The sequence below is a fragment of the Beta vulgaris genome, chromosome 7 (assembly GCF_026745355.1).
Source record: "Beta vulgaris subsp. vulgaris cultivar EL10 chromosome 7, EL10.2, whole genome shotgun sequence".
Classification (NCBI taxonomy): domain Eukaryota; kingdom Viridiplantae; phylum Streptophyta; class Magnoliopsida; order Caryophyllales; family Amaranthaceae; genus Beta; species Beta vulgaris.
The window spans coordinates 60,755,740-60,771,090 of NC_079208.1; the positions used below are offsets into that span (position 1 = coordinate 60,755,740).

A 15,351-nucleotide genomic window follows, 5' to 3' on the forward strand; every position below is an offset into this window, starting at 1 on the left:
CCAACTAGTTTACATTGAACTTGTGTATTAATTAGGTCTACTCAATAACTTTTTTTTTTCCCTTAAGAAAAAAAAGTTGAGTAAACCTAGTTAATATACAAGTAGCATAATGGGTATAAGAAAAAGTTCAATTTAAACGAGCTTTTATTAAAATAAAAAACCATATATGATGAAGCTTTTACAAGTGTTCATTTTTTCTATTACTCTACTACTATAAACCCGCTATTAACTTGCATGACTAAACCCACTTGGCCTATTAATCAGGTGATCCACTAATAACCCACCTAATAACTACATCTTTTAGGACGATACCTCAGCTGAATAGAGATTAGCATATCTGAACCTCCCCTACTTGCGAATTTTGACCCAAAAAAGAAACCGAAAGTACAACCAGTCCGTAAACAGTCAATCATCGCACTGTGAAAATCGAATAGGTCTGATTTATGTCATTGAGCCTCCTAAAACGATCTACGAAATTTATCAAGTTGTTCCAAATAGTCAAAATGGCTAGTCATTGACCAACCCCCAATGTAGGGAAGGTATAATATTGCTATGAATAACCCAATACCGAATACTGGTAATAATATCAGCAAAAGAACGTTTTTCCTATGCTTCTAGACAAGACAAACATCATCGAGCTAGATGATCGATGGCACATCAAAAGTACGTGTTGGCTTTGAAAGAGAAGGTTACACTCGGTACTTAAAGTAAAAAAATATGAAGGTACGAGATTACTTAGCACACTAAGATTGGATCTTCATCTTCAGAGAAGCACCACTTGTGATTCTTAAATCAAAATCTCAAGATCTAAGAGCACTAAAAGTCTAAAAATGAACAACATGGGAAGCTTTAAAAAAGAACTCCAAGATCTTACCGAGATTAGCTCTAGGGAATCAACACTAATATCTTTTTTTTAAGAGTAATTAACATTAATTAAAAGAACTACAAAAGAGTACATGAGAGCAAAATCGAAAGCTGCCGAGAATGATAAAAAGAAGAAATTTGAGTACTCTCCCTATTCCGTATCTTCTTTATGTTGCTGTCTCTCTATTCAGTATTTCATAGTTGCATTAACCCCTCCCTTTTTTCCTATGGAGTCATTTTGATTTTATACTGAAATGACCATTATAACTGTTGCACTATCCATTTGTCCCTTACAGCCCAAATTAAGTTTCAACGTTCTTTGAGGCATGTCCCGCACTCGCACCAATACATACTTTTTTTTTCAGAGAACCAATATTTACTTTCTTACCCTTAGATAGTTAAAAATTGGTTGGGAATTTAACTTGTAATATTAAAGTTATAAAAACGAATCCTCCAAACTATGCTTGGAGTAGGGATTCCCCTTACTTCCCTCCTTCCCCCCACTCTTAAGTGTCTGGCTCGCAAATCTACACCAATAACACCGTGCAAGTTAAGTTTAGACATTGTCCTTCTCCTTATCATAAAAAAAATCTCATTTCACATATAATCGTACAAATATCTGTATTCACTTTTCCTTTTACTTAACAATTTATCTTCTACTCCCTTTGTTACAATTTACCGTGCTTCTATTCCTCTTCGCGTATCCTAATATGCTATTCTTGTTCCTCTTTTTGTTCCACTTATTTTCTTGATTTGCTTAAGAAAATGTGCCACCATCGTTTATTTGCTCATTGGAATTAGTCAAATTCTTTGTTTATTTTGCCCGCAAGGCTGACTCATTCAGGATTCATAAACCCAATCTGATTATGAAACCGCAAAATGGTTGACTTCCACATTTCCACCAAAGAGTTCAATTAGTCATACAATTCATGCTCTTTCATCCATTATTTTCCATTTTCTCTCTCTCTCTCCTAAAATCAGTTTTTTCTTCACAACATTCATTGTTTATCAGTTCATGTTCTACTTATCCTAATTCCCGTGAAAAATGAGAACCAAACACTATATTGTGAGACAAAGAGTGTAAATTTTTGTAACTCGATGTACACTATTTGGAAGTTATTTAATTGACATAAAAATTCATGGAAACTAGAACTTCCTCATAACTAAGATGGGATGAGATTGCTTGGTTGACAAAAATATAGGAAGTGGAGGAAGACCTAGGTAAGTAGAACTTCCTACGGGGAGTTCCTCTTCCCATAATCAACCAAACAACATTTACCATTTCCTAAAAAAACTAGACTTCAAGGGAAATACTAATTCCTACACGCAACCAACCCAGTACTAAGGTGATAAGGTCCTGTTCTTTTGCAATAGACTGAACTAAAGTGAACTAAAACTGTGAGAGAAAAGTACGTGAATTCAACTAAACGACATATAACTAAAACTATGCCAAAAAGATTGAAACCAAAGATAGAATTAAGTCTTGAAAAGAATTCCCAAGTAGTATGCATGACAATTAATTATGGAAAGATAAATGCATTATTGAAATATCAATTCTTGATTTAGATTTGACAAGATTTGGCGTACCATACAGCGAAAGTTTGTACCTGATGCTGATGCTGGAGCAACCATGCATAAATCAAAATCTCCAAAAGATTTTCCCAAAAATATCATTCAACAGTCTACACTATAAAGGAGGTGGGGAACAACCATTTAAGCCGTGTTCATAAGTACTCAAGTACACCGACACCTTCAATCCGACAAAATCAAACAGGTAAATCACAAACCTCTTCATTTTTGCTAACTAAATCACTGTGAAAATATCTATGATACCTGGGTTAATTTCAAAGGAAAACGTACCAAAAATTCAGCAACAGAACCACATTACTAAATTTTCATTGTCTCAAATTATAAAGTAATTTCACTGCAACAAAAAAAGAACAGGTAATGGTAATACTCCTATGCATGTAAATCAAGATGACATAGTACAAAAAAGATATTACCAATGTAAGAAGTACAAAACAATGCAAGTACTCCAACACAACATTCTAACATGCAACATCTTTATTCTTTAACATATTACCACAGAGAAATTTACGGATTTCTACTGTCTATCGTTCACAGTAACATGTAATAATTCGATACGTTTAGAGAGGGATAATCATAGTCCTAAATCTTATTCTACTACATTGATGCCTAAAGAATACTCTTAAAACACAAACAAGTTCCATTCATTTCTTTTTAAGTAGTTAAGCTTGCTTTTTCATCGTCTTTAATACACCATTCAACATTACTATCTGCAATTATGTATAGTAAAATAAATTTCATATAATAATATTTTTATTTTGTTCTTTTTTCTTTTCTTTTGGAAGGGTATTTTGATATTGTTATTGGTGAGAATTCACAACTAAATTACTTAACTTAAACCACACAAGGCAAAGCATAACCACACAAAAAAAAATAGAGGTAGTAAATTTTTATAAAAAAACCTTGAAACTAGCCTATACATGGCTTTTGGTTAATCTACAGTAAGGTTCCAAATTCTTAGATGCTTTAAAAAGCACGTAAAACTATGTACTCTTAACACATTATTTTTTTAGATTAGTCTCATACTTTGCTCAAATGTGCAGAATGCAATATACGCAAAAAAAAGTGATTGAATCCTAATTGTAATTTGATGTGCAGAGTCCTAGGTACTTCCACGAGCAACCCAAGCACATTTTTTTTTTTTTTTACAATTTGTCACATTGCTCAAATGAGCAAAGTATAAAACGTGAAAGGGGGAATCTAGCCGGAGCACTATGGAGGCTTTGGCAATTAGGCTACTTATATGATTTCCTTGTGCCATGCCATAGGATATCTCGCTTGTTTTTGAAAAATTTCTTAAGAATAAGAGAATTGTATTTGAAGAAACATACTTGATACTTCTATACACAGAAGTTAAGGTATCATGATCCACAAGAGTAAAAGCCAACGCATGAAACGAAATCCCTGTTAGAAGTTCCTTCAAGGCTTCAACCTCCTATATAAAGTACTGACCTATTATATTATCGTAGCAAAACAAAAAAACAATCATTTGGCCTCCAAAACCCACAACTCGATATTACAAGGGCTATATAAAAAAAAAAGGTCGTAGTAGTCTGATCATTAACATTTACAGTACAGTAGAACAAATGACAAGATTCTTATTAATGTCTTGACAATGAAAAATAATAACATAGAAGTATCCTGTATCCCTAGCAACTAGCAAGGGTACAAGAATTCATGATTTGTAAATGACTTCTACCTTTACTATTGATGCCATTGTTGTATTGCCTCTCATGAATAATCAAATCAATTTATAATTATGTTCATGAACTTAAAGGCACAAAAAACAAATCCCAATTACTCACCAAGGCAATAATGGAAGTCATCAACAACCTCACAGCTGCCAACAGCTGCTGGATAAAACAATTTGTGTAGCAACCACTTTTTTTTTTTGAGAATTTCAACACTTCAATGCAATTCGACATATTTCTTTACAGTTCACCCATCACACAGGACTTGCCATATAGAATATTATCTCAGACCAAAGCCAAGGCAACTGGACAGAAAGCGGAGGAATATTGCCAACCAATATTATATAAATAGAAAAAGGGCTCATATATGGATGACGATGATGCGATCCAAAACATACAACCAAGAAAAGAAGATAGGAGTAGACTTCTACGATGATATTGAATAAATGAGCATTTTTTTTCCCGATATTGTTTGTTCAATTGAGACAAGATTGTCTTCGGAATCATTTAGTTTAAGCTGTTAGAGCTTTGCTTTGCCCATCCCTAAATTTGGATGTATGCATTGACTCCAACCCCTGCCCATAGCAGAATACACCAAGAGCATCGCCCCTACCCCCTCCCAAGATATAAAAAAGAGAAACGAACAAACAACCCAGTATCTTTCCAGATTCACAGACAAGTAGATCCAAAGTCTAAATGTAAGGCAGTCCAAAACACACTGAGGCAGTGCCGGTATAATTAATCCAAAACCATCAACAAGACAGCAAGCCCTTCTTGTAGTCTTCTGTGAACCTACTGGAATTTTTTTTACCCTTCCAAACATTTGATTCCATGACATGCTAAAACCATCCTACAGTACCAAAGAAGGATCACACTCATACCTGGTCCTGACAACTTGCAGCCAATACTAGCCACCATCCATTTGTTTATACGTAAGCACTCTTAGGATTTGGGTATGGTTACACTGAGAATCTTGACATCTTGGTATGGCTTGTCATCTCTGTCAGTCTTCACTTTCTCTATGGCCTGTTCGGAAGTGAAACAACTTGACGGTTAGATAAGCAATATAAACTATCCGTGTAGGAAAAATTTACTAACCATCACTAGCAACAGACGCTCAAACAACTATCAAAATAGAACATTGAACAAGAGTGTCCAGTCACACCTGTACAACGTCCATTCCTTTGATGACTCTACCAAACACTGTATGTTTGTTATCAAGCCATGGAGTTGCTACCGTGGTTATGAAAAATTGAGAACCATTAGAATTCGGACCAGCATTTGCCATAGAAACTGTGAAGGGCCTGTCATGCCGCAAACTGCAGAGTAGATACAAATGACAAATCATTACATGGCAAGATATAGCAGGCAGTTATTAAGAAGGTATATCCTATGTAAATGAAGACTATCCCCCTGCGTGATCATAATTTAGAATAACCTTCTCTGTAAAAATGTCAACAAAAAAGTTGCATCTTAGTCCAATGGTTAAAGATCATCAGCACATAGATAAGCAAACACACAAGCACAAGAGAGGAGTTAGTTCCTTCATATATCATATAAAAAGATTGCTCTGATCCTCCCTATGTTTAGAATCACTTAATACTTGCCTCTTTTTAGTCAATTCATTGTTGGAATATACTTGTTGGCTGTTGCCTTAGACTAGAGTACCTATGCAAATAGCCAAATACTATTGATCACCTTAACAACAAGTGCAATAACTTTTAAATCCTTAATATTTGTGCATTAATCTTAATCATCAACTATTTTGAGAAAGTGCAGCACATATATGGACAATTATGGAAAGGTGTAAACAGAGTGGAAATTTTTGCAGTGAAACTATGGTATTTTTTAGGATAGCTCCTAAGACAAGACGCATTTGGTGTTCAAATACATGACAAATCAGAAGTATATGGTGGATAAAATCAGAGATACTGACAGTTGGCATAGAATTGATCACCTTTTGTGAAATTCATCCTCGAATTCTCTTCCCCAAATTGATTGACCACCAGTTCCATCACCAAGTGGATCTCCTGTCTGTACCATAAAACCTTTGATGACACGATGGAAAATCAAATTATCATAATATCCATTTCGACAATGTGTGGTGAAGTTCTCCACGGTTTTTGGACATTCTTCAGGATAGAGCTTCATGTGCACGTCTCCCATAGTGGTGTTTAGGATCTGCATCAGAACCATAAGAGCCAATGAGAAAGCAAACACCAGAAAAGATCAACAACAAAGGATTAAAAATTGTAACAAAAGGCTCCATAACCTTCAATGCAAAAGCAAGAAAATATTTCATACCAAAACAAGTTATAGATGATCCATATATATCATTACTAAGTTTTTTTCCTTGATTAGAAGCAATACTAGTTTCAAAGAATATAAATTTTGTCAAAGATTCTGACCAGAAGGCTAGAGACGAGAACATGCAGGATCCTTTTAAGGGAAGACTATATAGATACTTCCTCCATGCACTTTCATACACTTGCAACAAATTTGACATTTTGCACTCTTTACATACTAATTTTGGCAACATTTCCTTTGATATATATATATATATATATATATATATATATATATATATATATATATATATATATATATAATGGTATTATGAGAAAATTTCTGGATTAGTTTCATTGTATATTAAGTACCTGGAGTATTTTTTAGTTGCAACATTTGCTTTTTCACGTTTGTCGAGACGCTTCTTTGAACGTTAATATCTCTTATTGGGTGTAAGTAAAAACTATATATATTTTATATTTGGAATCTTCACATTGAGACGAATTAAACAAGACCCTACTTGACTATGTTTTTTCTTATATAATGATGCGAGATAATTTAACAAAGTTGGTTGATGAATAGTGCCACAAAAGCAAATGTTGCAACTAAAAAAGTACGGAGGTAGTATAAATATCAACTTCTATAATTTTTACTAAAAGATGATAAAAGATATTACTGATTGAAGTTGTTATTTGATCAGTGTCTTAAGCAAAGCATTACAAGTATTTTGAAGCAAAGCATTACAAGTATTTTGAAGCAAAGCAAGTATATTAGAAAAACACCTTCAGTGGAAGATGACAACTGAACATCAACGTATAAAACCATATATGGGGTGCAACTGTTTAAGCATAAATATGCGTTTCTTTCCAGAATTCGGTGGACAATGGGTTATATTTTATTTTTGGAGGGGTCACTGGACAGCGATTATATGTGTTTGAGAGAGTTTGAAAACAAAGCAATAACAAAACTTACCACATTCTCTGGAAGGAAAGTTGTTGCTGATTTTCCTAGTTCTGACACTGCCAGGAGTTCATCTGCAGGAGGTTTTTCATTAAACACATCCCTACCCTTAGTGGTATCTTCAGGTTCCTCTGGCTCTCTTCGACTGCGTTAGGCAATATATTGTATGAGAATTGGATCGTTTACACTAAAATGCCCCTCAAGCTCTAACATATGTTATGTGGCAACATGAATTACAAAGAATCATATACATTAAATACAATACATACCTAAACATATATAATCTGTGTTTTCTAAATGCGCAACACAGCAAAGTTGGATCTACCAAGGGTTCTTTGCTTTCGTTAACATTTGCAGAAGCTGCAGGCATCTTTCTCACTCTTTTACTACTTCGGTCACCTTGATACAGGGCAATCTTTAAGAACCTGTCATTACTTTCCACCTTCCCAAGAATTCGTGCTACTGTATTGGTGTGCAAATTTACCACCTACAACATTCATATCAATCCATAAAGTCACAGAAATAACAGATGGCTATTTTTCTCACCCATTTAATACAACTAGTGCATTAGCATCTATAACGTAAACTTATGACATACTTTTATCCCAAGGAGTGTAGCATAGATGAGAAAATTTGAGCTTTCATCAAAGACCGCATTTGGTTGAGGTGCAGTCTCTGTTTGCTCAATTTGCTTTTCGACAGCCATTCGTCTTCCAAAATCAATGGCCTCCAGGCGATACATAGGAGTGTCACTTCTTTGTAGATCTTGAGCCACCTAATTAAGAAAGTAGAATCATCATTAGAGAAAACAGGCCAATATTTGAAATTAACAGAGAACTTTTCCAATTCTAACCCTACCTCAAGTGATTCATCATAAACTCGCCTCAATTTACCCGTCCTATACCAAAATACGCGTATTCTTCGATCAGGTGATGTAACGGAAAATTGCTTACCGTCAGGACTCACCTAACGTATAAAACAATAATCAAACGTGAGAATGGCATAAGGGAAAAACCAACCAACATGTTTCCATATATTTCAAAGCATATACAAACCCCACAAAATAATTAATTATTGAAAAAAGGGAAATGGGACATAAAAACCATGATGCAAATGTTTAAATACACCAATTAAAAGAAAAAGGTACCTCTATTGCCGAAACAGTTGTTTTACACTTCACCATTTCAAAAAGATTTGTATCAGTTCTCAGTTTGAAAGCAATTCTGCAACCAAGGAATACTATCTGTCAGGTATCGGTTTCAGAGCATAAAAGAAAACCCTCTTTACAAATACATTTGCGCTCAACAGCATACTATGTGCAAAGAGTTAAAACATACATAAAAATGGAAACCTTCAAGTCAATAGCTTGGAATTTTATCAAATTACTGCACAGGATGAGGTGGGACTTGGGAGACATTACTCTTTCACCAACACGTACATATCCAGCAACAACTAACTCTCCCACAAATTATTATTCCCCCTAACCCAAAATGCAGTATAACCTGCGTCCCACAATGCTTGACCATTTCTAAATGTGTGATCCCACAAGACATCATATAGTTTTAAGATGCAATTATAATATCCATAAGCTTCAGTCATAATTGTACGCCACCAGACCTTAAAATGACCTGATAAGGCTAATGCACCATACAAACTAAAGTGCGTTCCAAAGAATTCCAAGATTCCAACTGGCAACTGCTAAACCTTTCCCTGCGACATTAATAATATAACCAGAGCATAGTTGAGATATTTTTTGGAAACCTAACGTTGCAATAGATATGTTGGTTTGGACCCATCAATCCATCATGACTAAGATGTTAACTGCAGTATGCAGACATGAAAGAAGAGGGTGTGCCCATCATGAATATGATGTTAAATGCAGACACGAAAGGAGAGGGTTTGTACCATAGGACCATAATTCTATAATTTTCCATGATCCACTTCAGTAAAGGTGCGTTTCAAAGCTATTACAAAATTGATACATGCTAGTAGGCAAAAAGGCAATCATATAAACAAGAACATACCCACTTTCTGGAAAATCAAGTGTCATGGGATTCCAGTACTCAATTATTCCTCTTGCATCTGCAGATATCACAGCGTCAAAGACAGGGTTGTACTTCATTACCTTCACCGGTCCACTGTGTATCTGCCCATAAATAGGAGTTCAAGTTACAAACTAATAGAGTAATCTTACTATAAAGATTAATGACACAAGTACGAAAAGATTTCTTTCTTTTTCTTCTCTCTCTTTCTCCCGACCTCCTCTTGAATCATTTCCTCTCTCCTTCAATGGTTGCAAGCATTATGTTGCCAGTATTTACCTTTTTTGAGATAATAGGTTCATTAGAACCAGCTCGGACATCATATATATGCACAAACGGAGAGTTACGATCAGCAATGGCCAGCTTCGCTTTGATATCTCCTAGTTTGTAAACCCACTCAGCAGCCCCCGGAACATATGGTAAGCGTAACATCACCATCATGTCAAAGTTCACCACATCATACACTTTTACAGAATGGTCATCAGAAATTGTACAGCAAAGCAACCCATCAATGCTAACCTGCAAAACTGTAACAAGTCATGGCTGAAGACAGTATAAACTACATAGTAAATTCAAGGGACTGCAAGTGACAAGAATGCTGTGTTTATTGACGCTTCAGATACACTTCAACTTGAGTATGAGCTGAAGACAGTATAAACTATAAAGTAAATTCAAGGCACTGCAAGTGACAAGAATGTTGTGGCTATTATAATCTAGATGACGCTTCAGACACACTTCAACTTGAGTATGAGCTTGTCAACTAAACAAGTTGAAATAACATCACAAAATTAATTCCAAGAAGTAAACATCCCACCCCACCCCTCCACCCCCACGAAAAAAAATAGATCACGAAATAAATAAAGGACACGCCCAAACAAGCATCTAGAGTATTGAAACATTAACTCAATATAGTAAATTTGTGGTGATACATTTTTTGTTACAGCACCATAAATTGAAGAAATACTCCAACAAGAGAGAAGACATGGAAGCAAACCAGAAGTTGGACACAACCAGATGAACCAAAAGCAAAGTAACTCACAGCTAATCCTTCAATGGGCCCAAGATGAGATCTAAAATGCTTTGCAAACTCCACGCCGATTGGTTTCTTCTTCCAAAACTTCAGATGACCTGAGCAAAATGTAACATCACATAGGGAGACAAGTAATCAGTAATCAAATACAAAGAACTAAATTTTGATGAGCTCGTACCAAAAAAATGTTGAATATTGTCATTTTAATCATAGAATATCCAAATACAATTATTGGATGCCAAGTAAACTTATCTGCCATAAAGCATATGGAACGCACATATAAAGAATCAGCAAGCCCAATACAAAGTGTCATAAAGCATGGTTCGGTATAGATCAGCAACAAGGAGTCTCATGATGAATTTTGTTTTGGAAACACTAACCTTCAAAAATGAAATCAAAACAGAGAATGCTTCCTCGATATTTTAATCAAAATCATTCTTCCTGTCGGACTACAACTACACAAGGAAGGTACTGAACCAGATCTCAGATTTGATGTTGTACGACAGTATTTCAGAAACTTCATTATTGTCTGACCAGCTAGCAACATTTCAATAGCACATCACGTGCATACTCCAAAATGAATCACATCCAAACTGGGATAGACACCTCGATCACCATGACGGTGAAGGACACATGCATTTAAATCTAAACCAGCTCATGTAGTAAATCCAAGGCTCCCCTCATCTCTATGTGTTTTCATCGATTTATTGTGTACCTACATACATATATTCACTTATTAGCTACTATTGCCTTTTCCTCCCTCTTTCATTGATTCCCTATGCGCTCCACTCCCTCAATGACCCCATTTGTCAGCCCATTTTAAAAATAGTTAAGTTGGATAAGAAAGGCACCAAAAAGAATCTATCCGAGTTCCCACAAGCACTCTAGTATATGCTTGGTTAGTTGGAATGTCCAATTTCACGTTTTTTTTTTCAGGTGTTTCCAGAACTGTCTTTTTGCTTCCTTTGGGTAAGATTATACATCTTTCTAGAAGAGCCCCACTATGGGACTATGAATGGATCGTGGTTTGTCATCTTGTTATCATCATGCCCTATTCAAGATGTTTTGGCTAGACACCAATACACACTCAAAATAGGACTAGCAGCTAAAAGACATCAGATATTCCAAGGCGAGATCATCATGAGACACCATCTGAGGGAAAATGATTAGGCCAGCATTCTGCTAGGCCCTATTCCCATCTCGAGATGGTACAATCTACAATCTGCTATACGTGATCCGCAAACAATCATAAACTCCTCCTTAATAGAGAGAGCAAGTACAACAGCTCAAAGCTCTTATAAGGCAGACTACCCAACATACAAATTCACCAAAATGAGAATCCCTCAATTCTCACTACACAATATAAACAGAAAACTATAACAAGCAAGACAATAAACTCACCATCACAACTGCCAGTTATAAAGAAATCAGCGCAGGACACTGCGACATGAGTGACCACATCTCGATGCATATAACTCTTCTCGTACCTGTTAAAAAATAGAAATCCAAAAAAGCACCCACCTTGTAACTTTCCCATCAAATCACTTCTCATCAAACACCTAACTAATTCAAATTCAACTAAAGTAACCAAATTAACTGAGAAAATAATAACTTTTAACATATTCTGCACATCAAATTACATCAAAAACACTTGGAAAATTGAGAAAACACCAATAGGTAACGAATTGAATTTGCATTTTTTCCCGCAGCAAACATCAAATTTATCACTCAATTGAAGTTGATTACATCCCAATCATCACAAAATCAAAGCTCAATTAACCTAAAAATAAAATAAAAATCCAAACACAAAAACCCTAAACCCTAAATATGAAAGAGAGAGAAAATTTACATGTTGGCGCAAGGGAGAGAGTCGAGGTAAGCTTGCTCGAACTGAAGAGGACGTTTAGGACGACGTTGAGGAGGTAAAGCTGGGCCAACTTCTTCTTCTTCTTCTCTTTCTTTATCTCCTTCTTCTATTTCTGCTTTTCCGCCATTAATGGCGTTCTTCTTCTCAGTATCTGCAACTTCCGCCATTTTTCCATTCTCACTCTCACTCTCACTCTGGGGATCGCCCATTATTGACAGAAGTTATCAAATTTCACAGAAATTGAGAAAGTGAAATTAGGGTTTCGTGAAAATAGTTTGTGTTCTTCGAATATTGAGGAAGTAACAAATGGTATAATTTGGCAATGGAGGTGGATTTTCAGATTTTGGAGTTTCGAATTGAAGTGAAAGTAGCGAAAATAAACAAAGGAAGAAGAGGAAATAACAAATAACGCAAGAATGTGGATTACGGAGTTATGAGGTTGGGCTTATTTAGTAAAGGTAGGTTAGGCCTTAGGGCTTTTATTTTTATATTTTGATGTTGCACTTGTTTCTTTCTTTCTTTCAGGAGGGCCAAAATCTTCAGCCTTTTCTACTTTCTAGCACTAATTACTAGGTTGTGGGCTTCCCTACCTCTATCTATCTATACAAATATATTAAAAGGCGTGCATAAATAAAAAATTGTGTCACGTGACGCTCTCTCTAGGAAGTTTTAGTTCATGTAATTCATGTATAATAAATTTTTTAGAAATTACATAGTATAGAGTTTGATCCCGAGACTCGAGTACATATATTAAAGTCTTAACCACTAAGCTAAGTTATATTTAGTGTTATTATCATAAAATATTATATTGATAAATAATTTATATTAATAATAACTTTTAACTAGTTTAATAATAAAACATAATTGAGGTTTTGAGCAATGGGTTCAAAATATTTGCTATACATGTCTTTGTTTTGTCAAGATATTGGACTGTTATGAGACACTTCATTTTGAAGTTGAACTAATATTGTCTATGTTGACGTAACGGAGCTAGAGGTTCAAGGTACTTCTACACTTTTACTAGTATCGTTTTCATTTGGCTACATTATAGGCTTCTAGTCTACTAATGTTTTTAAGATGAGAGGGAAGTAAAAATAACAGATGGAATTTGAATTTGACTTATTAATATTCCTTTCATGAATTGAATCAATTAATTTGGTTGATAATTTTATAAACCATTGTTTCTTTTAGAAAAGGTTGTTGAGAAAATGACAAATATATCTTCAGAGTAGGGGGTGCCATAACAAGAAAGAGACACATATTTTCAAACAAGAATAGGAAAGATGATACTATATGAGTTTCTTTTATCACTTAACTTTGCTCATCTTAAATAGATTTGTGAATATATTAAATTTAGTTGGAACACTATGAAGTTTATATAACGTGCGACTTGCAAGCATGCCGAACTTAATGGTGTCTCCTCTTAATTCCTTTACTTTGTCTCTCTTTATTTTCATACCTTTTTTTAGTAATCTGTACTTCGTATTAGAGGTGATAGCAGACGCACCTATGATAGGTGGACAGATATTCAAACTCAAATTTGAATCATGATCTTAAAAGTAATAGCAGGGATGGGCCAAAATTTTTGACAAAAACTCGTGTTTTTCGCCGAACCTTTGTGCTCAAAGCCAATATTGTTGAGAGCAACCTAAAAGATTCGACCAAGACATCCTCAAAGACACCCTTGATATTACTAATAAACCTATAGGCTTTAACCTTCTTCCAGCAAAAATGGCTTTCAAAACTCATGGGCCATCATCAGCCCATAAGATGACCACAAACAACAAGATGGAATACTGTATAAGCTTTGTCTAAGGGTATGAGATTAAAATGGCTCTCAAAACTCATGGGCCATCTTGTAGAATAGCACGTAAGATGACCACAAACAACAAGGTGTTATAAGCTTTGTCTAGGTTATGAGACTAAGTACAAAGTGCTCAACTAATTGTTATTTTAACCCATACTTATTGGAGTTTATTTTAGAGGGATCAACTTTTTATACCAGGATGATATGTCTAATTAATTGTTTAACTTCTTCTATAGATATTGTATATAAATATACATGTCTAATTAAGAACATGTTCCCTCCATTACTTAAAAATCTTCCTATTTACTATAACAAAATGTTACCCATACAAGGAGTCGAGAGTATATACGTGGAAATATGTCCTGTTTGTTTATTTAGCAGAGAGCTAATATGGTTGCAAGAGAGTCATCATGTTTGTCCAGTAGAAAAAGAACACATCTTTACCGATAATAATTCGTAATATTATACTCTTTTTATTTTCTACAGATCATCCTACCAAGGAAAAATAAAATAAAAGCTCATTTAGCATGAGCTTATTCCAATGTAATTACTACATGACAATAAATTTATTGTTAAAAAAGCTAAATGCAGTCATAAGAGTTGTATATAAGAAGCTAAAAATGAAAAAAAAGGAAGCATTAACTGATTATTTATTACATTAATGCAAACTTTTCTCATAAATTTACAACTAATTTTCACTTTATATAATGTATTTAGGAGGCGTTTGATTGGAGGGTTTCAAGAAAGGGAAAGGGAATTGAGTTTCTTGTTTCCTTTTGTGAGTGTTTGGTTAGTGTGTTTTTTCAAACCATTTACCCCTTTTTCTTATTAGGATTACCCTCCTTTCCCTTAGATTGATTCCCCACCACCCCCCAAGGTTTGGGATTACCCCATATCGCTCTACCATATTATTATTATTATTATTATTATTATTATTATTATTATTATATAATAATAATAATAAGAATAATAATAATTATTATTATTATCATTATTATTATTATTATTTAATATTATTAATATTACTATTTATTATTTATTATTATTATTTATTAATATTATATATTATTATTATTTATTATTATAATAATTATTATAATTATTTTATTATTTTATTTATATTTATTATTATTATTATATTTTATTATTATTTATTATTATTATTATCATTAGATAATAATAATTTTCTATTTTCTTTGATGTTCCTAACCAAACAA

At 34.3% G+C, this 15,351-nt stretch overlaps 2 protein-coding genes across 4 annotated transcripts in view; both read right to left on the reverse strand.

The window, feature by feature from the left end:
- LOC104900349 (SKP1-interacting partner 15) overlaps positions 1-4,376 on the reverse strand; it is a 21,642-nt gene extending 17,266 nt beyond the window's left edge. Inside the window, exons 1-3 of one of the 2 annotated variants that reach the window (XM_057396291.1) lie at positions 4,257-4,376; positions 3,783-3,886; positions 1,319-2,697 (exon numbers count right to left, since the gene is read on the reverse strand). In XM_057396291.1, coding sequence (XP_057252274.1) covers positions 2,631-2,697; positions 3,783-3,886; positions 4,257-4,376 — 291 coding nt within the window. In that variant the 3' untranslated portion in view covers positions 1,319-2,630. Of the gene's footprint in view, positions 1-1,318; positions 2,698-3,782; positions 3,887-4,256 lie in introns of those variants that run through there. The other variant, XM_057396290.1, reaches the window with a different exon arrangement.
- Positions 4,030-12,756, reverse strand: LOC104900351 (peptidyl-prolyl cis-trans isomerase CYP71). Of its 2 annotated transcripts, XR_791072.4 has the most exons (14): positions 12,310-12,756; positions 11,862-11,947; positions 10,470-10,558; positions 9,710-9,949; positions 9,413-9,534; positions 8,536-8,611; positions 8,247-8,354; positions 7,987-8,163; positions 7,658-7,875; positions 7,401-7,533; positions 6,100-6,323; positions 5,308-5,461; positions 5,024-5,168; positions 4,030-4,447 (listed from the first exon to the last, which is right to left on the reverse strand). XR_791072.4 is itself a non-coding variant. In XM_010687762.4 (13 exons), exons 1-13 carry the CDS (start codon positions 12,534-12,536, stop codon positions 5,085-5,087), a joined length of 1,938 nt encoding a protein of 645 aa, XP_010686064.1. In that variant the 5' UTR covers positions 12,537-12,756; the 3' UTR covers positions 4,468-5,084. The 2 variants fall into 2 exon arrangements, 1 of the variants encoding a protein (XP_010686064.1); XM_010687762.4 differs by lacking the exon at positions 4,030-4,447 and having other exon boundaries at positions 4,468-5,168.
- Positions 12,757-15,351: the final 2,595 nt, after the last annotated feature.